The 27,302-nt window shown below is 40.0% G+C and overlaps 1 protein-coding gene across 1 annotated transcript in view; it reads right to left on the bottom strand.

The window, feature by feature from the left end:
• Positions 1 to 27,099, bottom strand: part of GNAI1 (G protein subunit alpha i1) — an 89,886-nt gene extending 62,787 nt beyond the window's left edge. Inside the window, exons 1-2 of the mRNA XM_079932352.1 lie at positions 26,954 to 27,099; positions 26,691 to 26,859 (exon numbers count right to left, since the gene is read on the bottom strand). Coding sequence (XP_079788478.1) covers positions 26,691 to 26,808 — 118 coding nt within the window. The 5' untranslated portion in view covers positions 26,809 to 26,859; positions 26,954 to 27,099. The remainder of the gene's footprint in view (positions 1 to 26,690; positions 26,860 to 26,953) is intronic.
• Positions 27,100 to 27,302: the final 203 nt, after the last annotated feature.

The raw sequence follows: 27,302 nt of genomic DNA, 5'->3' as shown, positions 1-27,302 counted from the left end.
AAGTACTTACTAATGTACACATATATCTGGGGTTTGCAAATAGGTGTGGGCCCGCCTACGGAAGGGCTATTAGGATGCCAGTGTGTGTGGGGGTGATGTGATAATGATGATTACAGAACAAAAATTATTTAACTTAAACAAAATATTGAGAGGTTTTAGGGTAGGGGCCATTCTGTCCTTTAAACATCTAAAACCCTTTCAGATGCTATATAAAAGAGAAGTGATATGTATACTGCCAGAGGGAAATGAATACAAGGACCACAGACACACATGGAACCTAGATGTGTCAGCCTCCCTTGGGTCATCTCAGCGAGTCAGCTCTGAGTCTCCCATGAAACTGCAGTCAGTACTTGGCCTAAAAATCAAATCCAGGTTCCCACATTATTTTTTTAAAGTTTAATAAAGATTTTGTGGGGAGACAAGGAATAAGATTTGCATCACACAATGCAAACCAAAAACCATCCATTCTTCCTTCCCCTGTTTCTCTTCACTGAAAATCACCACAACCCTCTCCCATTCCCTTCTCATATGCTTTCTCAAAATCCAGCCACCATGCCCAGCCACCGCAAATCCGAGTCTGTGGCTGAACAAGGACCATTTATTATTTCTCCCAGTTATCTTAACATCTCTCCCCCAAACTCGAGGAGCTGTTCAAAGTACTCCTTCAACCAAAGAAGGGTTTTGTTTCTTTTCTAGGTGGAGAGATTTACCACTGCTACTGAAATAACAGCTCCAGGAGCAAAACCTCTTTGAAAACATGAAACTGAAGACAATTCTGCTGATTTTGCTTGTGTATCAACAAAGCCAAGTCCAGAAGAGGTAGCAGAGAGTTCTTTTCCTGCCTTTGGTATTAACATTGGTATTCAGATATGTAGTCTCAGTCTGAGATGCATGAGAAGAGTATCCGTTTCCTCATCTATGAAATGAGTATAATAATACAAACTTCCTCAGCCAGTTGCTGTAGGATTTAATAAAATACCTTAAAGATCCAGGCAAACTACCTGGCATATTAGCAGACACTCGATAACTATTAATGAAATAAGCTGATATTTACAGATCCCCTGGGACACTGTCTGGAAAATGCTAAGCAATGTATAAGCATCTGCTAATAAATAAAACAACTGCGCACCTTTCCAGTGACTTTCAATCATGCTATACAATTCCATGATCCAGTAGGAATGTTGCAAGGATAATTTCAGCTTTTCGAAAAGGGAGATGGACTAAGGGACATCGAAAATCTCTTTGAACTCAACTTCCTATCAGTCTATGATTCAGTGTTTTGGATTGTGGGGTTCACACTTTAGAAACAAATACAGCCTGCCTTAGCAAACAGTAACATTATACATTAACATGTATTTTTAAATTTAATAAGAATCCAAGGAGTTTATATTGCAGAGCCATAATGTACTTTTAAAAACATACAACATTTAAAGAAATTCCTTCTTGTTGACACAAACGTAATTAAGGAGTGGCAATTTTCACTTGCGTGCCCAGTGGTAAATAGCTGACATTCTTAAACTCTCATTCTCTAAATCAATGTCTTCTAACAGATTTCTTTTTAATCACCAAAGCTGTACTCAATTAACTGCTAAAATACTTCTCAAAACAACATGCTACTGCTGATTTAAGATCAAATTTCCTTCTCAACATAAGTCTCCAGCTAAGTAAATACATGCCTTTATAACACAGCCACAGTTTCTCCAACATTCACGTACCTGACTAGTAAAACAATACCTAACAGGGTTGTGAAAATCAAAGGAGGTAATAATGCAACAGTACTTTTATAAACTGCTAAGAACTACATGACTGAGCTTCTCATAAACTATATCCTTGGAACACTAATATTATGAAGAATGCCCGTAGGTGTTCTGTGATAACCAGGCTGTATAGTACAAAGTGCGTACTATACCTACTTTTTGAGGATATACACAATGCACATTAGCATATTAAAGACTCAGAAGTGTCCTACATTTTAAAGTCTGTTAACTCTAACTCAGCACTTCTTAGAGGTAATTAACTGAGAAACCATTTTACTTGATTTATGGAAATTCAGAAAACTGTTCCAAGATATACTATACAATATCAACTATGATGTTAGCTATCAAAACATTTTCTTTTCTGAAAAACAGTATTACTAAATGTAAGGAATATAAAAAATATACTTCCTGTCTTCCTTAGAAAATACTCAAATTATTTTATCAAAATATCCCCTTTAATAGATTTTCACATTGCTCTCAAGAATATGCTATAACAATTCAAGGTAATATTCTTCTTTAACTGGTAAAATCACTCCAGATAATACACTGGCAAATAACTTGAAATGAAGTCTGATTTGCAAATGGATATCATAAGTACTATCCATTTTTTAATTTAATGAAAACCTTCAAAGGCAACAACCAAAAGGGGTCGGATGCTGTTGGATCAATTTCCAAACTCTGACTGGTATTAGGTTTCTCCTGGATACTTCCTTATTCCAGGCTGGGAACACCAGAATACATCTTACTTACGTGCAAGCCACCTGCCTAAAATACAAAGTTGAGCAAAGTAGATCTTGTCTTACAGAATAACAAATTTTTTTTTTTTTTTTTAGCATGGAAAAGTTCTTCAAAGATCACTTGCTTCATTCATCCTATTTTTTAAAATAACCAAACTGAGGTCTAGAGAACTACAGAGAAGCTGGGCTCTGTGAGCTGCTGCGTTTTAATCTAGACTCTGCTGAGTGTCACATGCTCACATCATGTGCAAACAGTTCTAATGTTTCCCGCCACATTTGAAAGGAAGATTGTCTGCAGTGAGCTACCAAAACATTATATGTAAAAGTCACTTCTGGGGTGGTTGGTGGGATCATTTAAACAAGGAGCAGTTATTTTCCAGAGAAGCTGCAGGGAACTGATTTGCAGTAGAGCCGCCTCTAAGCTCAGATCTATGAAGCAAAGTAACAGGAGGAATTCATTTATTTACTGATGATTAATGAGCAATCCAACCAACTCAGGAAGGTCAACATCAGCTATCACGTAATAAGCATCCAGCGTGTGCACAGCACTTGACGCATACCTAATCCTCACAACAAACCCTATGAGACAGATATTTTCTTACAATTTCACAGATGAGGAGATTATGTTCCCCAGAAATGTAGAAATGTGTCATGCTCATCCCACCAGTGAAAGTCTTGAAGTCGAGATTCAAGCTGAATTCTGCTTGCTTGAAAACTAGGATCTTTTAGCACAGAAAAGTGAAATGGAGAAAATCGACCTGGAGACAATCACAGTTGAAGATCCTCAGCCACCCAAACAGGAAACAAAGCATAATTCAAAATGTTAGAACAGTTTGCTGGGACTTCCCTGGTGGCGCAGTGGTTGAGAGTCCGCCTGCTGATGCGGGGGACGCGGGTTCGTGCCCCGGTCCGGGAAGATCCCACATGCCGCGGAGCGGCTGGGCCCGTGAGCCACGGCCACTGAGCCTGCGTGTCCAGAGCCTGTGCTCCGCAGTGGGAGAGGCCACAACAGTGAGAGGCCGCGTACCGCAAAGAAAAAAACAAACAAACAAACAAACAAAACAGTTTGCTGAAAAACAAAGAACTATGGAGCCTCAGAGCTATGGTTCTTAGCATGATGTCACACAGCCAAGCCCATCTGAACTTGGGCCTGAATAGGGCACAAGGGCACTGCAGTAAACAAGCAAGTAAAACTTAAACAGAACTCCTTCACAGAAGTCTCTGTGAGCATGTGAGAGCACAAGGCTCCAGAACCTGTGCCAGCAGCTGTGGCCCAGGACAGTACTCTCAACTTGACACGGGAAACATCACAAGAGACTTGGAGAGATCTTGAGACAGACAAAGCAAACTCAAGCCTGGGCACCGACAGTACCAGCACGTCTGAGTGGGCAGTAAGCAGTGGCAAAAGCTAGGCTGCCTCTGACCTCAACAGCTATTTAGACGACATCACCACTGTGAGCCACAGCAAAAGGGCTGGGCAACAACAGAGTTCACGTGGAAGCCAAGAGCAAAGACACAGCAGATTTGATTCTCCCTAACAAAGGACGGACCTGGAGGAATTGAAAAGGGATGGATTTCCTGAGGCTGGCAAGAGTAGCTTGGTGCATACTGAGAATACAGTGTTTTGCCACTTGCACTGTGACTTTTTATTTAATGTCACTCTTAGTAAAAGAAAAGTTTAATTACATATCTAGAAACCTTGTTAAACATTAGTATACTGATTAAGCATGCAAACACCTCATTAAGAGTCCTGGAATTTGAAGGAAATGATGTCATTTCAGTACTCAAAAGCCCTTCTTTAGAATACCTATACTTATACCTGGGGGTCTGTTTCACCTAGAAGGATAGCTAAATCTCTTACCACTAGATACAGGGTACAAGAGCCTTCTCTTCCCTTGTTTTCTTTCACTTCTGCCAACAGTATGCATGGCACATGATAAGCCCACAGTGAGTGCTTACCGATACAGCATATTTATTTAAGACAGAGGGAAAGTGTTTCGGAGAGTTATGCAAAGGAGCATGGCATCCTCGACAACTAAAGACTGCTCTCCAACAGCTCTGATTTTAATGTCACCGGGAAAAGAGGCAAACGTGCCTGCTCATATGTACATTCGCTTTCTAATAGTCTGCTCAGTGACACACTGGATTGTTCTCTTAAACATCTAGCTGAATAACTCTGTTATCATTCTTTCTGGAATGCCATTGCTACTTAAAATTTCAAAACCTCAATTATAATCACTGATCTTTAATAATAAAGACACCAGCCTACTCGCTGTCTTTGACACCTTAATGACTAAGAGTGCAAAGTCTTGAAAACTAGACTACATAAAATATATTTAAGGAAGGTAAGCACATACGAGTTTTTGTTTAACCTTGATGAAATCATGATTCAGAACAAAAACAACACCCCCCCCAAAAAAAAACACCACCCCAACAACCAAATTCTGAAATCACTAAAATCTTTAACTACTATAGACCTGGCACACACCCCCCAAAAAAAATCATTTTTATGCTTTATACATGTATTGTCTGATAGAAATACAGAATTAGAGATTATTTGAAATTTATAATACTAGCAAAGAAAATTTTGTTTCCTTTTTTATGCAGTAAAAAGCAATTCAATTATGATTAAGATATTCAAAACCAAAACAATTCATGTGCTTGATTAATATCAACTCTCGGAATGCTTTATCCTTACTCATGTTAAGGAAATTCTATTAAAAACATTAAACTTGGGCTTCCCTGGTGGCGCAGTGGTTGAGACTCCGCCTGCCGATGCAGGGGACACGGGTTCATGCCCTGGTCTGGGAGGATCCCACATGCCACGGAGTGGCTGGGCCTGTAAGCCATGGCCGCTGAGCTTGCGTGTCCGGAGCCTGTGCTCCGCAACGGGGAAGGCCACAACACTGAGAGGCCCGCATACCGGAAAAACAAACAAACAAACTTTTCCTTTTACCAAGAAAAGCTCAATAATTCAAAAGTTGGATAATCCCACTTATTGAATCAATAATTTTGGAAAATCTCTGCACTTTAGTTACAAATACAACATTCAGAGGCAATCCGCTTAAAAATGAATTCAAAAACTGGCTAAAACTGAATAAAGAATAACCAGCACATTATTTTATTTTCCCCATAACATGTAATAGGTATTTCTTCTGTAGCAGTACATCTCATTAAAGATGAAACAATATTTTATAAAAAATAATCTACTTTAAAAAAATATTGTATCTGTAACCTAATAAATAAGTCCAAGTCTTTCACAATTAGACTCCACGTATAATTCTGGAACACAGGCCAGAAAGCTATTGCTGAGGCCAAAGCTGTAGTTACAATAATCGAAATCTTTCTAAGTTCTTGGAACTTGGAAAAAACATCATTTTCAAGAGATATTTTATAGTTTTCTCTTAAATGTAAAATGTACCCATCATTTGCTTTATTATAACAAAGAAAACAACCTTAATGATATAACTGAAATGTATTATTTGTCAACCATGAACCTATATAAAGTTACTCTGGTAAAGAATATAAATTATGGTATAAGATTATTTATCTAAGAAGTACCCAAATAAAAAATGAAAGCTCAGATAACTTCAGTCTGGAAATTAATGCATACAAGAGTTCACAGAATCAGGTTCTGTCACCCCATCCCTGCCCTTCTTTCCAGGGAAAACTCCCCAGAATCTGGGGAAGATTAGGGCTTTATTTCTCAAACCCCTGTGCACAGAATGCAATCCTAGTTTACCATAACTGCACCAAATACAAAATTCACCGTATTTGCATAGAGGCTTTAAAGTATAACCTTAACAAAACATTTACAACCCAGAACTCAAACACAAGCCATTATAACCATAAAGATAACAATTAAAATAAAGGTATACCTCACCATTTTTCCTTAAAAAATCAAATCAGTTGAGAATATAAACCTGATTTCCACAGAGACTTTGTAAATTGGCTCCTTGAAATATTTCTAGGAATTATGCTAAAGGAAACAAAATAGAAGTCACAAAAGATTGAGAGTAAGAAAACTAGACAATCTTCTAAACGCGAGGGGAAAAAAATGTATTACTTTCAGCTCATTAAAAATTTTTTCCTCTCCTCGACCATGGAACAAAGGATGTATCTCTTTTTTTGATGGTTTCTGGAGTAAAGTATCTAGGGCCATATTTCAGAATGTTAAGGCCATTAACTAATAGGACCCCTCAAAATAGGCTCACCAGAAACACTCCTTTATATATTTACAGGATTTTAGCATTCTGGAGGGAATAAGCATCCTAGCCTAGAACCTCTGACTTACTAATCATCTCACTGTTTTTCTTATACAGAATCAGAGCAAAAATAACCAGGTTATTCCTGGTTAACCTGCAGAAATGGAAATGGTTTTAATTCCCATTTGATAATTAAACACACCAGTGTTCAAATATACTTACGAAGTTAGAAAAATACAAGCATGAACTACGCTTACCAATTTTTAAGATATACATTTTATAACCAAAACCTTAAACTAAAAACGTAAAACTGTGTATTATGCCTATATCAAAGAAAAAAGGAACTCAAAGTTAAAATGAATACTTTGATTCTTCTTGAGGTGTACATTAGACATGACAGGCTTGATTATTCAATCTGCCCTCTTAGAGTCTCCATCATTATCAAGCAGGGGCCACTGTGTCAATGAGACGGGTATTTTTACATTGTGGCATATTCTTAAAAATTAAGTATTTTAGTTACCTTGGTTAATGGGAAAGTCACTGATGTAGAAAAAAGTCGTTCTAAAATAAAACAGCCCATAATTTTTCTATGGTATAGTAAAATTAGTAAATATGGTATAGTAAAGTGTAATTAACTCTTTCTTCAAAGATTCAGGATATTTAGTTTTATCAGTTTTTTTAAAAATAATAAATTTAATTTTTCATTTGAAATACTTTGGCTCTAGATTTGGAGATGGAAGAGATGAGACTGAATCTACACTAACCCGAGATTAGATCCAGAGGTTGGTTTCTCACACTCAACATTGACGCTATTTTAATGAACATGTATGATTTAGTCTCCCCTTAACAAATATCTAGCTAAAACATCTCATTTTGCATATCAGTTAATATTGGTGTTTTAAATTATAGTTATTAATTCTTTCAACGTAACACATAATTGTTAATTTATTCAACCAACATTTACTAAATGTCTGCTCTTTACCAAGCCCTGTCCCCCTAATGTACCCTTTAATTTCACAAATGCAAAAACCCACATGAAATAACAGAACAGTAGTTTACTTTAGATCTAAGCTAAGAAAGTACTGACAGGCAGTATGTGAAGAGTGTTAAGAAGCTGGAATGTGATCAAGAGATATCCAAGACCCAGCCTGGCTACTTGCTAGCTGTACATCCTTGGGCAGATTACATACGAGTATAAGCCTCAATTTCCTACTTTGTAACATGAGGTTAAAATTACCTTCCTTAGTTCTAGAAAACTGAAGGAAACAGGTCCATGAAAAAGAAATGAAGAGAGGCAATGAAAGGAGAATGAAGAACATAAATATGAAAGTAGAGAAATCAACTCAAAATAAACACATTGACCTAATATTTTTGCTTGTATCCTTTAACAGCTTAAGGGCTATTAAATGAACAGCTCTGAATCTGAAATCCAGGTGTCTCCCTATATATGTTCAAATACCCAGCATTTATTCCTCCTATAAATAATGTTTCCTTTTGCTTTATATTACCACTAAACTCCTTGAGGGCAGGATCCACATCTGATGTGTGTATGGATCCATACACTTGACAGAGCCCATAGCAGATAGTAGCTAATTTAATATTTATTGGTGATACCCGGATTTAAGTCTAGATATACTTTTTTTCACATACAAAATTAGGCCACTTGGTGGGAACACTATGGAGCCTTATGATTCATGATATCAGAGATGATGCCTCAGCAAAGCATTTATACCAATGAAGGTGGGAGAACCACAGAAATGAGGGTTTTCCAGTAATTCAATTACAGAAGGGGGAGGAGAGAATTGGGACATTTTGTGGCATCCGGTAGCATAGGCATGCCACATGCAAAGGCGATATATACCTGACTCATACCACAACCAGCACAGAACAAATAATGTTAATGACAATTGTATACCTGGTTTTGTTTGTAAGTCTTTTGGCTTTGTGGTTGCTTAAGAGTTGCTTTGTGGTTGCTTAAGAAACATGATTTTTTACACCTAATTACAGGTTTGCACAATTGTATATATTTAAGTGATCCTGCAATACATTTAAATCAGGAATCTATAAGAACTGTTAGGAATCTATAGGAATATAGAATTAGGAATATTATTAGGAATATTAGAAATCTATAAGAATTGTTTCCTCTTTGTTAAGGATCCAGATATTATTCAATTTTGAGGAAAGTCGTCCCAAACTCTACTCATGAACATACATGGGCAGGACTGGAAATAGGTAAGGATGGAAGGGTATTCCTAGAAAGAAAAACAGCATGAGGAAGGGTATCAACATGGGAAAGTATGTGAAGTGCTCAGAGACTGGCAAGGGATCATCGTGGGAAATATGGAAAGGCAGGGTGGAAGCCAAACCGCAGAGGCTCTTGATTACCAAAGTAATAAACGGGGGGATATTCTGTCAGTAATCACAACTACTGAAGACTTCTGAGCAGTTACTGATAAGATGAAAGCTGTCACTCATGAGGATTCATTTAGAATGAAGGGCAGAAAGTGTGTGAGTAGGAAGTCCAGGTAGGAAGGAATTACAACAGATTAACTTATATGAAAATGGAAAAAAGAAGATGACGGACAAGGCAATGGAAATGAGAGTAAACAAGGCTTGGGAAATAACAGATGTGAAAGCACAAAGAAAGAGGATGCCAAAATTGACCTGAATTAGCCTACAGTAACAAAACTTCTGTGTACTTATGAAATATTTCAGTCATACAGAAATACCTAGAAAATAAGAGAAGCAACACCTGTGTAGTGCATCCAGCATGAGACATAAAGCACTACACACCTCTCTTACAATCCACTTCCCTCTCCCTTCTCAGAAATCACCAGCGCTCTGAATGTGATATTTACCCTCCCCATGCATTTCTTCATACTTTGCTATATACGTGTGTACCTATAAACATCTGGTACAGTTCTGAAGATTTTAACTTTACACGGATGTGCCATACAGCATATCATTTAACGAACTGCATGTGTAACTTAACATTATCACTGAGATTCATCATACGCTCACTTTCTCTGGATAGGATTTCGTTAGTTGTATAGTTGTATATATTTCATTTTTAATATATACTCGTATTTATTCATTCCTGCTCATTTATTTATTCACTCCTGAAGATGAGTAAATTCTGGTATTTCCAAATTTTGCTTTTACTACTAACAATATTGCAGAAAATATTTTTCTTGGTATAAGTATACTTATACTAAGTATAGTATAAGAAAAAGTTCTTAGGTTGTATATCCTGAAGGCATATATAACTAAGTGAATATACAAATATCAAGGCATAGTTATATGGTCTAACAATTTAAACACTTCTCAATCTTTTTATTAACTTGAAGTAAGACAAGCAATGTATGTCAAAAAGCAAAATCGAGAAAGAAGCACACAAGTGAGGAAAAATATATGCAAAAGTATGCAGAGTATTACAGGACAGGTTCTGATGAATCTCAAAATGGACTGGATTAACTTCTTTAGAACAGAAAGCCCTTCTACTGCCCTTTAGTAAATCCAAGATTGCAGATTAAAGTAACAATGTGAAGCCATTTTATTCAATTTAGTACTTTAGTATTTATGAGAATTCTCAATGCTCATGAGTGTGAGGTGAAACAGCAGCCTCACATACCACCTGTCGGGGTACAAACCTGAACAACTGGGGAAAGCAATTTACCTGTATACATAAAGCCTTTAAGCTGTTCAAACCTTTTAAGCCAGTAATTTAAGGAAATAATCAGGAATACAGGCAATGATATATGCATAAAATATGATCATCTCAGCATAATACCTGATCATAAAACTCAAAGATCTCAATTTTCAAGATTAGTGTGATTAAATAAATCATAGCAGATCTATAAAATGGATTATTATGTAGCCAGTGCACTTGAAATTTACAGAAAACATTTAATGACAGGTAAACAATTAAGACAAAACAGTTTTTTACACACACACACAATTATGTCAGCTGTTTAAAATGCATCAAGAGGACTTCCCTGGTGGCACAGCGGTTAAGAATCCGCCTGCCATTGCAGGGATCACAGGTTCGAGCCCTGGTCTGGGAAGATTCCCACATGCCACGGAGCAGTTAAGCCCGTGCACCACAACTACTGAGCCTGCGCTCTAGAGCTCGTGAGCCACAACTACCGAGCCCACACGCCACAATTACTGAAGCCCGCAAGCCCTAGAGCCTGTACTCTGCATCACAAGAAGCCACCGCAATGAGAAGCCCGCACACTGCAATGGAGAGCAGCCCCCGCTCGCTGCAACTAGACAAAGCCTGCACACAGCAACGAAGGCCCAATGCAGCCAATTAATTAAATTAAAAAGTGCACCAAGAGAAGAAACTTACTCAAAGGTTTATTTTCCCAAATGTCCAAAGAAACTTACTCAAAGGTTTATTTTCCCAAATGTCCAAAGTGCACATATAAAGGATTTGGAAGCACACACCATGCTTTTTTTTTTTTAAAAAAAAACAGAGTCTGACAGCCCTTTCCTTGGCTTTACTGAGAAGCAGGCTCAATGACCCTGCACTACTCTCACACCACAGCTGCCTAGCCCAGAGAAGAGTGAGCACTTGACCGAAAGGTAGCCCAACATTCACCTACCGAAGACCTATGAATCCACAGCTTGGGGAAAAAGCTGAGATGGGCAGGTGATTTGTCTGATTTTGGAAAACTAATTAAGGGTTTGAGGCAGAGAGGGGTTTGAGCTGAACTTAAAAGCTCTAGGAATGAGGAAACCAAAGGCTGGATGGAAGTCACTGAGGCAATGTCATGCAGCTCCAGAACCAAAGGCACCAGTCTTGGTTCCTGACACACCAGCTTTAAAGAGTTTGAGCCTTGGGCTTCCTCTGAGTCTTCTGCGATAATGATGCCTTCTTTGCAAGAGCTGGTTTCAGGAGTATCACTCCCTAGCCCATAAAGAGCCCCACCTAAAAACAGAAGTATTCTTCACACACTTATCATGTCAGATGTTTACTATACCTATCAGCACAGATGCCAATTTATTTTTAAGAGAATGATATATAAACATTAAATATCACATTAGAGAAACAGCTAGGAAGGAAGAAAAAAACACTTTATGGACGTTTTACGCCCAAGAAAGTTGAAGAATGTATCTTTTATAAAATCTCAATACTGAAACTGTAAAAGTAGACTGCATTAAAGTATGAAACAATCTTGGATCTATATTATATAATCCAATATTAGCAGAAGAAATGCATTCAAAGAGTACTTTTAATAACTCAGGTGCTCTGGCTGACTGCTCCAATTTAAGACATATACATCAAGTTTTAGAAACTTTATAGTAAACTAAACTGTGAAAATGCAACAAATGTAAATGCTATATACATTACTAAAAACCAACTTTTCTTCAATCACAGACTATTTATATGGGAAACACATGACAAGTAATTATACCTCTGTATTTGTACTCAAAACATTCTATCAAATAAGGTGACTTTCTTGGTTGCAAACTTATCCACATAATATTTAATGATTAAAACTGTCATAAAATCTAAATACCTAATCTTAACTTTCAGAATCCAGATGGAACCATGATACCAAATTATTTTTTAGAATACCATATGATTCTTAAAATACTAAAGTCCAACTCTCAACTTATTCCCCCATGTACATGGGTCCATTCTAGAAATTCCTCATGGCATTTGCTACCTTTATTCAGAAAAAATACGTTGCATATCTGACAGACTCATTCTCTTTGAATTTTCTAATGTTTCTGTTTTTTAAAATAACATTTGTCCACAACGAACAAAAACATCCACACCCCCCCAAACAAATTCAAAATCTACACAAGTCTGTGAATTATAAAGCCTAAGTTCAGCTGACTCTCAAAAGGTAGCCACTAGGAAGCGTCTGTTTAGAGTTTCATGTTTTTCAGAATCACTCTTCGTAGACTTCTTAGATTAGAGCTTAAGCTATTTCAGATGTGACTGCTAAAACTACAATGGGCTACATTTGTTGACTGATAACTTTTCAGGAAGTTTGTTCTGAAATTACACTAAGCATCACTATGTGCACAGTATAAGTTACTGTGGAGCTCATTACTTATTCTCTGCTCTGAAAGTTTTTTAATAGCTTTTGGCAAAAAGCAATAAAATTCAACTTGACGTATAAAATGCAATCATCCAAAGCAAAGTTAAAATGATCTACCACAAAGGCTTACTAAGACAAACAGCAGAGTGGAAGAAACCCAGAACCCATTGTTTTATACTTAAACTCATAACTAAACAAGCCAAAATAACCATATTGTTTTTATCTAATAGTAAAATGCTTAAAGAATACTTTCTCTAATGAATTTCCTCTTCCCAAAGATTTTTCCATTCCCAGATACCTAAATGCAGGCCATAGGGCTGGCATTCCAAAAATACTTGTTGAATGAATTTACACATTTCATAAGAACCAGATGTCATAACTAACTTAAAGTAAGCCCAACCAACTAATGATACTATGATGAAAGCAGAAGTAATAGAACATTTATGCTATATTTAATCACATTTTGTAGGTCCCTGTCAGTAAATATTAATGTGACGGATAGTTTTCTAAGATCAGAATTCCCTTTTAAGGGCAGTGGAAAATGTGTTGTATGTGCATATAGATTAGGAGAGCTGAGATTGTATACAAATAGCAATGGCTATAAACTTGCTCCGAATTTGCAACCATCTTTTACTTACTTCTAACAAAGGAATTTCATCATGAACGTTACCAGATGAAAACGTCCATAAAAACATTATTATAAGGTCACATTCACCCTGACCTGAATAATCATATCATCACAAGAAGCAATCCACTGTAAAAATTCTTACTAAATACACAGAAGATTCATTATCACTAATTACAGTTTTTGATCACTTTCCAGGAAGCGCATGTTCCAGGAAGCGCATGTTTCCGTGCAAGAAAACATCAAATAGTTTTTTCTCAAAATGCACCTACAAAAACAAGGTTCCAGATTAACATCAGAAGTTAACTATATAATACTAAGTGGGTAGGCATTATATATGTGTGTACATACATGTGAATGTATAAAACATAATGAGTGCTCACTTCGTGCAAGGCACTGTTTTAAATACTTTATTAATAAGGTTATGGGAGGCTTCATGAATGTGGCAAAGACCGGGTAAGTCTTGAAAAATGCTTACGAAATGGATAAATGGAGAAGATCCAGGAGGATCACCTCTAGGTCTTTGCTTCTCGACGTATGGACTGGACTGTGGGTCTGCAGCCAAGGCATCCCCTCTGAGCTTGTGAGGAATGCAGAAACTCAGGCCCCATCCCAGACCTCCTGAATGAGAACCCATTTAAAAGATGCCAACTTATTTCTATGTGTATTGAAAAGTTTAAGAAGAGCTGCTTTAGGAAAACGAGGTGAGCACATATGGAGCAGCAAGAACATACAACTGTGGAAAAAACCAACTTCGGAGCAGGAATGTAAAGGATAAGAGAGAATGTAATGCGAGAGATACTTTGAAAATCACTGTGTTTTTTTTTTTATCTTTTGCATGTACATGAATAAGGGGAAAGAGGCAGACAGAGTACCTTAGTGTCATCTAGATACAAATGGATGAATACAAGTGGTGTACTCTCCAGACGTCACATCGCAAGACTGTAACCCTGGCAGCCACAAGGGACCCAGTGGCCTAGGAGCAAACTGCAGAAGGCAGATGGGGATAAAGGAGGCAGGGAGTCACCTCTATCCTGATCTCCTCTTTGGGCCAAAGTTTCAGGGGTGAATGGTACGTGAGAGAGGATGAGGAGATGGCTAAAGGCAAAGGGGCCTATTTGGGATCCTGGGAGAAGAAAGTCGCCTGGGCAGCAACACATCCACGCAGCCTGGCGGAGACGTACAGTTCTGCCGAGAGAACACCTGAGCTCATCTTCCCCAGCACCGTGGCACCGCCCCAGAATCGATGCAACTCAGAACCTGCAACGTGCTTGAGGGGCTGCAGAAAGCAGAGCACTCAGGGGGCTAAAAGCCTCCCTTCTCAACCTAAGCAGAGACCACGTGAGCAAAGGGTGGAGGGAGGCAAAAAAACAGCACAGGAATAAATAAGTTCAGTGCTGCTGGATGATAAGAAGTAAGGCAGGGAAATAACTAAAATATTTAGAAAATACAGTCAATGGAGATTTTGACTAATGTGGTGTGAAGACAAATAAGAAGTCAAGGACTGGTGGTGCCGGGAGCTTAAGAAGAAGAAAACAGGAAGAAGGAGAAAGTGCAAATAAGTGGGTGAAAGATGATGCCTTCAATTTTGGAACACCATGTTAGGTAAATGAGAAATAAACCTGCCCTCCACCCTCCACCCACAGGACTGAAAGGAAAACTGCAGCCAAGCCAGGGTGCCCAGGATTCACACAGGCCACGTGTTGGTTAATATATGCTCACAAAAAAAAATTACAAGAGGATACAATTTACTTACCATGAGATACAGTCAAGACCCTACAAGTAGCTGAACAGCAAGATTTTTTTTCCAAAAAATCAATTTTTTGCAAAGAGACTACGAAGTAAGTGTAGTATTGATCAAAGTTACTTTTTAAAAAAGATAGAAAATACAATAAGCTATTTTTAAAAGATTAGAAATAGTTTCTAGAAATAAAAATGTCAGCATTAAAAATAAAGACTCAATTATGTTAAAAGGCACATTGGTTGATTACTGAAGAGAGAAGGTAATTAGGACATATCTAAGTAGCACACAAAAAATAGGGAGATAAAAAGCAGGAGAGAGGAGAGAGGTTGAGAGAGAGAAGTTAGAATGAGAAGCCCAAACTAATTATAAAAGAAACTCCAGTGGAGACAGAAAAGTCACAAGATACTATCTCTTTAAAAAAATATATTGATGTGTGTTCCATGAGTGTCTGTGATATTTCCCAATACTTCTGTACCACTGGAAAAGTCCACAACTTTAAAATAAAAAGCAGTTTAAAGACTGAATGGAAGGTGAAAAAGATGGGAATGCAGCCTAATATTTTGAAAAGATTAGATGACAAAATGTGGGATGAAAAATTATTTAAGGAGGGTATGAACAGTTTTGTCTAGATTTTATTACTTTTAATCCTGGGCATGTCTTGAGAATGCTTACAGAGCAGGACACAGGAGTCTTTAAAGAAGCGTGAAGATGGTAGAGAGAATCATGGAGGATGGGAAGGTCCTGAGGGTAAGAAGGGATGAAGGAGTCGGGTGAGTACAGAGCGCTGGCCTAGAGTTGGCGGGGGCACCTTCTCATCAAGTTCCAGCAACTCAACTGACCGGCATCACCGCTTTGTACTGTCACAACACATCTCTTGCAGGCATGTCTTGACATGGTTGCTGATGACATTGACGTGCTCAGTTTGTGAAAACTAAGTGGATCAGTTTTCAAACTGCATAGAAATATGTTATGCTTCAAAAGATTAGCTTCAGAACTACCGATCAGAAGGCAGTTTCCTTCTAACTCCTATCATATTATATTAATCTTAAATGTGGTTTCCTTACAGGTTGCATGCTTCTTAAATACATGAAATGCTATCAAATAAAAGGCACAGGCCCAAACAAGAAAAAATATAATGTACATTAGATAAGTATATTACCAGAAAAAAAAAAAAAAAGAATCTGGAGGGTACCTTAGAAAGGCAAGGTAAACAGAGGAATTCCAGGTAATTCAAGGCTAAGTCTTAAGTGACTCTTTTGAAAAATTATTAAAAGGCATAAATACTGTCACAGATTCAATGCTTGTTTCTATTTCAAGGTTACGACCACTTTTCAAGAGATGTTGCTTCTCTTTTAAAAGTAAATTCATTGTAATTCTGGAGTTTTATTAGTAATCTCTTTGAGTTATCAGTACAAGGAGTTTCAGAAAAGTTTTAAAATTTGTAGGAAATAATCATAAGCTCCCCTGATAAATGGCACATTCATTTGAGTCAACTCAATGTTTCGTAACTTATATCAACAGCTGTGTTTTATTTTCAAGAAAGATAAAAGGAAAGTTTGCAGGAAATTACTACATTTATTCTAAAAATGGGTAATAAAATGGAGAGAAATTACTTTTAAATCATTTGTAAAGTTTTCTAATTACTCAAAATTCATGCTCTATAGAATTCTTAACCTAGCACAGATATTTACCTGGTCTATTCCCAGTGGGGAGTCTGTTAACAGAAATCCAAGCCCCAGAAGGAAGCTGTGGTGGGGTCAGAAACTAGTAATTACAATTGATTTTATACTTTTTGAAATCTTTGCTATGTGCACACCCTCTGCTAAGAAGAGCCAACTAAAGGATTTCATGTCTATGACCATAAATGGATCTATCCACAAGGAGGCAGGGAGGGAGGGCTGATCGCAAAGAGTCTCTAAAGTATTTATATTAACAGCTTATATTTAATAAAAACTTGTGCCAGGTACAACTGCTCTAAGTACTGTAGATACATTAGCTTACCTTGTCCCCAGCCCTATAGGGTAGGTACATTTATTATCTGGAATTTATAGAAAACTGACGCTTAAAGAACTGGATAACTTGCCCAAGGTCTTAAGGGAAACATTTTACAGCCCAAGTTCCTTATACGTGGAAAAAGTAAGAAAACTAAACTATAGATGGCAAAGTCTCCTCTAGATTTCAGGTTTCTGTATAATACAGAGCTTACAACCAATCAGGATTCAAAAGTCTGCTCAGAAATACACGAAGGGGTTTCCCTGGCGGTCCAGTGGTTAAGACTCCGCGCTCCCACTGCAGGAGGTGCGGGTTGGATCACTGGTCGGGGAGCTAAGATCCCGCATGCCGCGAGGCACGGCCAAAAAAAAAAAAAAGAGAGAGAGAGAAGTACATGATGGCAATGGACAGATCCTTAACTGCTTAATTTCTGAGAGGCATGCTACCTACACCCTCATCCCACAAGATCAACAATGCACACTCCGATATTACAGCTCATGTCCCCGGGTATCTCTTTATACCACTTCTTCCCCATTTTCCCTTATAAGGAGTTATCTTTATGCACACATTTTCTTTCCCTAAGTAGTCTGTAAATTCTCCTAAGGATTTAGTAAACTTAAGACATAACTGGATACCAAAAACATGAAAGACACTTTACAAATGCCACCAATGACAATTCTCACCACACAAGGACAGGCAAAGACCTCCCTGGTGGGGCAGTGGTTAAGAATCCGCCTGCCAATGCAGGGGACACGGGTTCGAGCCCTGGTCCGGGAAGATCCCACATGCCGCGGAGCAACTAGGCCCATGCGCCACAACTACTGAGCCTGCGCACCAGAACTACTTAGCCTGCACGCTGCAACTACTGAAGCCCACGTGCTACAACTACTGAAGCCCGCACGCCTAGAGCCCATGCTCCACAACAAGAGAAGCCACCACGATGAGAAGCCCACATACCGCAACGAACAGTAGCCCCGGCTTGCTGCAACTCGAAAAGCCCGTGCGCAGCAACAAAGACCCAACATAGCCAAAAATATAAATAAATAAATTTATTTAAAAAAAAAGGACAGGCAAGACATAAACAGACCATGGTGAGCTTCTGAGTGCCCTGCTGACTCCAGAAAGCCAGAGTTACACATAATCGCATCATCCTGTAGGACAGATATGGTGGTTGTGAGAATATATTTAATGCCTTGTTATTAAGAAAGCATTCAGAACAACAAAGCATTCAAATAACATGTGGAGTAGCAATGTAACAATCCTGTTAAAAACAATGTGTTCAGAATATACAAAAATCACGTTTCACTCCACCACTTAATTTACCAAGAGTCAAAATATTTTTCTGATCATGCAGCAAGAATTTGTTCCTCCAAATTAATTTTATTTTTCAGAACTCTGTTAGGAATAATGTAGTAGGCTTTAGTTACTCTAAGTAGCAAGCTAAGAAACATATAAATGGGGATACAATGGGCCTAAATTTACTAAAATTACCCAAAGCCCAAGGAAAATGTAGCAACTTTTTCCCTTTAAAAGACTATTACTCAAGGGGCTTCCCTGGTGACACAGTGGTTAACAGTCTGCCTGCCAAGGCAGGGGACACGGGTTAGAGCCCTGGTCCGGGAAGATCCCACATGCCGCGGAGCAACTAAGCCCGTGCGTCACAACTACTGAGCCTGTGCTCTAGAGCCTGCGAGCCACAACTACTGAGCCTGCGTGCCACAACTACTGAGGCCCGTGTGCCTGGAGCCTGTGCTCTGCAACAAGAGAAGCCACCGCCATGAGAAGCCCGTGCACTGCAATGAAGAGCAGCCCCCACTCGCTGCAACTAGAGAAAGCCTGTGCACAGCAGCGAAGACCCAACACAGCCAAAAATAAAAAATTAAATAAATTAAAAAAACAAAAATAAAAAAAAGACTATTACTCAAAATTAATCATTTAATTAGTCACTCATTTAATTACCATTTATGAAAAGACTAGTATGTGCCACCTCATTAGGTGATAAACAAGCTGGACAGGATTCGTGCTCTGACGAGCCAATCCCCATGGAGAGATGCAACAGACAATCAAAAAGTAAACGCACAAGATGATTTCAAAACGGTCTAATTTGGAAGGGAGAGCAAAGAAGACTAATTTAGACTGGATGGTCAGGAAAAACTTCACTGAAGAGGAGGCAAACAAAGGAAAGTCTTATTGGTTCACACTAATCCTCAAGTGAAATACCATGAGTTCAATAAGAAACACCAGAAACTGGTGGTTTTGCTATTACCATAACAGTCACATAAATTAGAAGGGACCAAAGAATATAAAATTACCATCGTTATGCATTCCCTAAATTTATACATGAGGTATCAGGGTATCTGGAAGTAGGGTGTTGCCACAACAAACACTAAAAATGTGGAAATGGCTTTAGAATTAAGCAATGGGTAGAAGCTGAAAGAATTTTGAGGACCATGATAGAAAAAGCCTAGATTGCCTTGACACGCTGTTAAAAACACAGATGTTAACGGCTCCCCTGGTGAGAGCTCAAAAGAAAGTGAGGAACATGGCAGAGAAAACTAAATACGGTCATGAACAGACTGTTGGTAGATATGTGGACTTTACATGTGCTGCTGGTGAGGACTTGGGATGGAAAGGAGGAACATATTATTAGAAACTAGAGGAAAGAGGATCCTTGTTATTTTGTGGCAAAGCGTAAGTGAATTATGTCCTGCAGTTATGTGGAAAGCAGAACTTGTAAACTATAAATCTGAATATTTAGACAAGGAGATTTCCAAGCAAATTGTTGAAGTTGTGGCCTGATTTTTTCTTACCGGTTATAGTAAAATGGGAGAGGAAAAGATAAATTAAAAGAGTACCTAATGCGGTGGTGATGGTGTGATGAATTGGGAGATTGGGATAGACATATATACACTAATATGTATAAAATAGATAACTAATAAGAACCTGCTGTATAAAAAATAAAACTCAAAAAAAAAAAAGGGTACAAAATGAAAGAATGCTGTCAGATCACCATCATACAGGCAAGAAACAGGCTGATAACATTACTCTGCTACAAACATGTGCTACCTTTGATTGAAAAGGAAGGATGACTTGAAGGGCAGAGTCCAGAGGCCAGAAACTCAAGCAGCGTCACCAAGACTATCTGTAGGCCTTGAAACCTAAAGTAGTTTGGAAAGTGCACAGGACTGAATACTCACTCCTTTTTCTTTCCACTTTCTCCCTTTCTGAACGAGAGTGACTATAACTGGTATCCTGTGCCTGCTCTATCACTGTGCCCTCCTACTGTATTCTAGGAGCAGGTAATGTGTTTTCTAGCTTCACAGGTTCACAGAGAGAAAGAAATTTGGTCCCAGTATGGATTATAAGGAGAATCTCACCCATACCAGAGTTAGATTCTGAGATCTGGATGAGATTTTGGATGTTGAGTTGATGCTGTAAGGGGATGAGACTTTGGGAGATGTTGGGACAGGATAAGTGCATTTTCCATGAGGGCAGACTAAAGTAGACAGAACAATAGCCCCCAAAGATGCCCATGCCCCCAGTCCCTGGAACCTGTGAGCATGTTATCCTACACGGCAAAGGAACTTTGCGGATGTGATTAAGATAGGATCCTGAGATGAGTCTGTTATCCTGGATTATCTGGGTGTGCCCAACTTAATGACAAAGGCCCTTAGAAGTGAAGGAGGGAGACAGGAGAGTAATGCTACATGAGAAAGACGCCACTAGCCATTGCTAGCTTTGAAGATGAAGAGGCCAGGAGACAATGAAAGCAGGTAGCTTCCAGATCAGAGGTCCCCAGCCCCCAGGCCGCAGACCGAGAGCGGTCTGAGGCCTGTCAGGAACCCGGCCACAGCAGGAGGTGAACGGCAGGCAACCTGCCGCTCCCCACTGCTCACGTTACCGCCCGAATCACCTCCCTGCCGCCCCGCAACGCCCGTGCAAAAACTGTCTTCCACAAAACCGGTCCCTGGTTCCAAAGAGGTTGGGGACCGCTTCTCTAGACAGAGGTTGGAAAAAGCAAATATACGGATTCTCTTCTACAACCTGCAAAAGAAAAGCGGCCCGGCTGACACCTTGATTTTAGCTTGGTGTAATCTTCTGACCTACAGAAACGTAAGTTAATAAATTGTGCGTTTTAAGCCACTAAGTTATGGTAACGAACATTTCGTTTTTAAATTATTTTTGCCCCATTTCTGTTAAGATTTTTAACCCTATTTCTGTTAAAGTTTTTAATTAGTATTTAACAAATTACGACAGAAAGCAGCCTAAGCGCTACAAGATTAGGTGCAGTTGACCTTAGCTCATTCAACTCAAATGCCATCCGGGATCTGAGCTTCACCAATGTCACACTCCGGGAAGTCAGACATTGGGTAACTGCGTGCCAGAACATGTGACCAAGAAATTTATGCGTCCTAGAAATGTGACAGATACATCAGGTCCTCCCATGTGAATCTGTGGTATCTTGAATTTTCCAAGGCAGAGAGAAATGCATAAGAAAATACAAATTAAGATCGTGGATACTCAATTTTTGTCTTAAAAATTACAGCGATCTTTTTCAGGTTTGAATAACATCTTCGATTAAATCCTATAATGTAGGTATTGTATTTCCTATCATTGATAAGTTAACAAGATTCATGCTCTTTATAGCTAAGAGGCCAAAAATAAAGAGTAAAAAAACTGAGATCTATCCTTACCAAAAGAAATTAAGGACTGACACTACACTATAACACTATAACAACATAGAAGACCCTCCTCCAATGAATATCCATTGTCATTTTCTTGAATTTATCTAACCCGTCAAATAAATATAACGACTGAGAAAAGTTCTTACAAATATGAAAAAAAATCTTAAACCAAACAACTTACTTTTAGATACCGCATGCTTACTTTGGTTGTCATTTGCTTTTACTGTTCCCTTTTTGTTTACATTCCCATCAATACTGAAAATGGCAAAGTATAAGGTTTATATTTTAGGTAAATCCTAATCCTACACAAGATGCTAACATAACTAAGAACTAAATATGCTCATGACAAAAGGAAAGGGTTGTTACGATGACCTACAAAGATCCTGCCCCTGAAGTCTCACGCTAGTGCGGGAAGCAGGCGGCGCATAAAGCTAACTCACACTAGAAACCAGAGTGCAAATGTGCTCCGCCATATGCCAACTATTCCTGTTTGGAGAAGGACGGTGCCCTGAGGAAAAGAGTATGAGGCTAGAGGGAAGCCAGGTCTAGGAGAAAGTTTTTATTCTGCAGTCAATGGAGAAGTCAAGAATGGTTTTCCGAGCAAGACATTAGCATGATACCTACTGCAGGCTAGAGGCAAAGACCAGAAGCAGGAAAGTCTACTGGAACTAGGCTGCCAGAGGCAGAGGAGAACTTGAACTATAAAAGTGAGAAGGAAAAACGAAAGATACAGAAAAACCAGCACTTTCAAAACATATGTTAACACCACCTGTGGCTTCTAGTAAAGTAATTGCTAATACAAAGTAGGTGAGGGAGAGAGAAGCACATAACCCCTGTAGAAATACCATATCCATTCACTCACTCAAGGAAAGGGGCTTTCTGACATCTAAGATCCTGAGCCAACTCTAAGGAAACGGCTAAAGCGATGCAAAATCAAAAGTTCTGCAATGCCAGAATTTCTCAACTAGGGAAGTCACAGGGCAAGTTTAAAGAAAGCCAAAAACATGAACGGTTTAGTTTCTCAAATAGCTGGTGGGTGGTAGCAATGTAAAAATATTCACCAAGCAGAAGAGATCCAGTCCCTCACCTCATTTTAAGAAGTTAAAGAGATAAAGGGTATGGATTTGTATTTGTTTGTGGGGATGAGTTCAGTGGAGGGAAGGATAATGGGTGGAGAGAAGGATAATGGGAGGAGTAAAGGAGAATACAAGCGCAAAACTTCAAAGTGAAGAGACTTCCCTGGTGGCGCAGTGGTTAAGAATCCGCCTGCCAATGCAGGGGACATGGGTTCGAGCCCCGGTCCGGGAAAATCCCACATGCCGCAGAGCACCTAAGCCCCTGCACCACAACTACTGAGCCTGTGGTCTAGAGCCCGTGAGCCATAACTACTGAGCCCGCATGCCACAACTACTGAGCCTGCTTGCCACAACTACTGAAGCCCGCACACCTAGAGCCCGAGCTCTGCAACGAGAAGCCACTGCAGTGAGAAGCCTGTGCACCACGACAAAGAGTAGCCCCCGTCTGCCGCAACTAGAGAAAGCCCACGCATAGCAACGAAGACCCAATGCAACCATAAATAAATAAATTAATTAAATAAATAAATTTCAAAAACTAGAAAAAGAAACTCCAGAGTGAAATAATTTAAGAACAATTAATTCATAAAAATTTTACTTGTATGTACCCTACCCTCATATATCTTTGAAAATTACCGTAAGATATTTAATAAGTACCCATATGTACAATGTAGTCTCACTGAAACAACAACCTAGGCCTAATGCTATACCCTTAAAAGGATAAGTTGTAACATCCTCAAAGATATAACAATAAATGTTTTCTCTTGAGACAATCAGCCATATACAATGGAAAGAAAACTTTAATTATTAAAATAAGTTTCATTATTTAGGATTATTATTCTAATACTAAAGCCTGAAAGCTAAATCTTTAGAACCACTCAAACCCTGACCTGATTTCCTTTAGGTCAAGGATTAGACTAAGTCCTCTTTTTTTTTTTTAAGGCCTAATTCACTGCTCCTAATAAGGATAGTGAAATCTCTCTGAGTTAAAAATATATATATACACACACACACACACACACACAATATATATATACACATATATCTACATATATAGTATATATACACATATATGTATAAAATAGACATCCAGTGCCCAAATCTTTGCATGTGTCTTATACCCGAATCTCTCAACCCAATGTCTAAAATGACAACACATGCCTTAAGAAAAATGAAATACAATGAACTATTTACTATACCATCTTAAATGTGCTGTATACCTTAAATGAAAAAAAAATCATTTGATTAGGAAAAAAAAATAAGTGAAGAGGAGGAAAATCTGATATAAACAGAATTGACATTGGTTATAGGTTACCTAGAGACCATTTTACATTTCACATTTCAACTGATTCAGTTGCCGTGTTTTACATGGACTGATTTCACTGAGCTCCTTACACGTATAACTTTAAACCTCCAAAAAGGAACCAAAGGTCAACCCTCCACTGCTAAAGTCAAACTAGGAAAAAGAAAAATGTTTTCAAACATTCCAAGAATAAGCCAACATTCTGTTTATAGGAACTAGAATGCTGGAACTCTGGGCAAAAGGGTAGAGCAGAATGGGAGTAAGACAGACAAAGAGGATGACTGCTGGGCCAACAAGACAGGGATGCGGTGACGGGAATTTCTACAGAGAAAAGGTGTAGGGAACAGCAAGAGACTAAAGCTAGAAAAGAGAGCTGAAGAAATTCAGTTACCTGAAGATTTGTAAATCACTGTGAAAGCTTTCTAATGTTATTGGTATGGAGAAAAAAATTCCCTAACTTCAGAAAATCGCAACTCTGCTACACCTTTCTCACGGCTCTCACTATAGTTCGTGGTAGAGATGCAACTTTGGGTTCTGTGTTACACATTGAAGTATATTTAATTGTTAGTCTAGAACAGTGATTCTCAGTCAAGATTAAATTTTGCCCCCAGGGGACGTTTGGGGGATATCTGGAGACTTTTCTGGGTCACGAGTGGATGGGGGCTGCTCCTGGCATCTAAAAGGTGGGTGCCAAAGATTCTGCTTAACATCCTACAATGCACAAGACAGCCCGCACAACAAAGAATTATTCCACCCAAAACATCAACAGTGCTGAAGTTGAGAAACACTGATCTCTTCTGAATATAAGCAAAAGCCAACTTGTCGGACCTTGATCCTAGGCCATCTCTCTCTAACAGACATCTATGTAAAGCATAAAACAACACCAGAGGACTCATTTTCCAATGCTTTAAACATGGTGGATGGCTGACTCAAACTCAGAGTCACACAACACACTGAAATAATATAACAGAGCAGGAGTGCAGAAACTGCAGGAAAAGAACTTTTCAACCCTTTTTTCCATTTTTGTCGCAAGCACATTGAATTCGGAAGAGGAGGACCTACACGTTTCCATACAAAGGTGTGTCTCTTCTGTGCTCAATACGCTAAAATACACTGACTTCCTCAAAAGACAATATTTCTCATTAATGTAAAAACCTAAGTAAACAGTATTAACTGAGAAAGATTTACGTTGGGGCGCGGGGGTGCAGAAAACCACCAGGTCTTTAAAATGCAAAGTTATTTCACAGTTACTTGCAGAATGACTCAGATCATTATTACTTTTAGTCATGCCAAGTTTGCTGCTTCTAAGCCTACTAGTAATGGAGAAAAAACCCACCATTTTTCCTGCAGTCATTAAACCAATGAAACAGAAGCTTACCGAAAACAGGTTTGTGCGATAGTATTTGTTTTATTGTAACTGTTACAAAAATAAAAGCAGTCGCTGCCAGTGCAAATAAAGATTCTGAGAAATCTTTCACCTACTTCACTGCCTACAGGGTGTGTTTGGGGGGTACGGGGATGCAAACAAAAGAAAACCCTAACTCACACATCAACAAATCTTAAGCTGCGGGTATTTTCCTAATGTATCCCTTAATCAAAATCCTGGCTTACTCTTTTTACGTTCCCTCCCTTCAAACAACTGCAAAAGACCTCCACAGAGCGTTTCACCAGGAGTACAATACTAAGAACAAATCAGAGCCTTGCGTGTACCTGGCAAATCTCATTCATCTGAAGCCGTGGCAGCAGAAAAGAGAATCCTGTTGTCCAATGTGACCCACTCAAACCTTTCACAACGGTTTTCACCGCTCGAGTATCATTTTTGAAGCCAGTGTGACCTAACTTTGATGGTTTCCATGTCCCCACCGTAATAAAAATCCAGCGTCCAGCATAGCCTACTTCCTTACGCAAGATAAATATAATCAGTGCTCCCCTAACACTTACTGAGTCGCCACAGGAAGTTCAACAGAAAAACACAATTCAACCCTACGGAGACCCCACAAAAGGTGCACTGATTTCACAAAACGTGGCACTCGTGACATGAGGAAACCACAACCGCGATACGACACCTTGTAGAAAGGGTTTTCGCGCGGGGGAGGGGTGGAGGGTAGGATGTGCTTTTACTTCCTTGTAGCCAGTGCCCTTTCATCTTCACAAAGCTGAGCTAACTTCAGAGAAAAGGGGCTCCTCGCGATCCGCTCCTCGGCTCCTGGCGGGATCCACACCGAGGCACGCGAGTGAAGCCCCTGCTCCCCGCGGGCGAGTTTCCCCCAGCCAAGGGAACAGAGAAGAAGGGGACCGGGGAGAGGGGCACCCGCCTCGGCTCTGCGCCGCGCCGAACAAGCTCACGCTCCGAAAGCATCCTCGGGCGCTACAAGACGAGCCCTCCGCCGCTTTGGCACGTCCCCTCCGGGCTTCCCAGTGCCGAGGAGCCCGCGCCCAGCACACCCGCCAGACTCCCTGGCCCCAGGCCGGCTGGGGACCCCCGTCCGCCAACCCGGCCCGGCCGCCCTTACCGAGCAGCAGCAGCTTGACCTCGCGCGCCGCCTTCTCGCCATCCTCGCGGAGGTTCCGGTCGATCATCTTACTCCGCTCCACCGCCGCCTTGTCCTCGGCGCTCAGCGTACAGCCCATTGTGCCAGGAGCGAGAGCTGGCCGCCGCTCCCTTCAAGTCCGGCGCGCTGCCTTGAAACACAGGTGAATTCTTTCTTCCTGGATGCCGGCGTTCGAATTCCTCCCGACGCCGGCCACACCACCCCCACCCACTTCCGAAACGGACCTAGGGAAGCGCTGTCTGCGAAGGAGCTAGCAGCACCGCGCAGCTCTTGCCTACGGCCGGGCTCCGCGCCTCGCTTTTCTCCGCGGCCCCGAAGTCTTGCGTTTCCAGGCTCTGGGTACAGCCACCGGTGGCCTCCTGCTGGTGGCCGCGCCGCAACCTCTAGAAGCCCGGCGCTGCTCGGCGTCCGCGCGCCGCCGCGGCCCCGCCCCTGCTCGCCCCTCCCGCCGCCCCGCGACCACTCCCAGAGCGCGCGCCCGAACACGAGCCCTCGGACATTACCCCCTCGGACGGGTGCGCGCGCCCACGCTGCCGCGGACGCCGGCGCTCCACAGCCCCAGAGGGCCGGCGA

Source organism: Stenella coeruleoalba (genome assembly GCF_951394435.1).
Source record: "Stenella coeruleoalba genome assembly, chromosome: 9".
NCBI classification, from domain to species: Eukaryota; Metazoa; Chordata; class Mammalia; order Artiodactyla; family Delphinidae; genus Stenella; species Stenella coeruleoalba.
The sequence above is the reverse complement of the archived record's forward strand: the minus strand, read 5'-3'. Positions and strand labels throughout refer to the sequence as shown.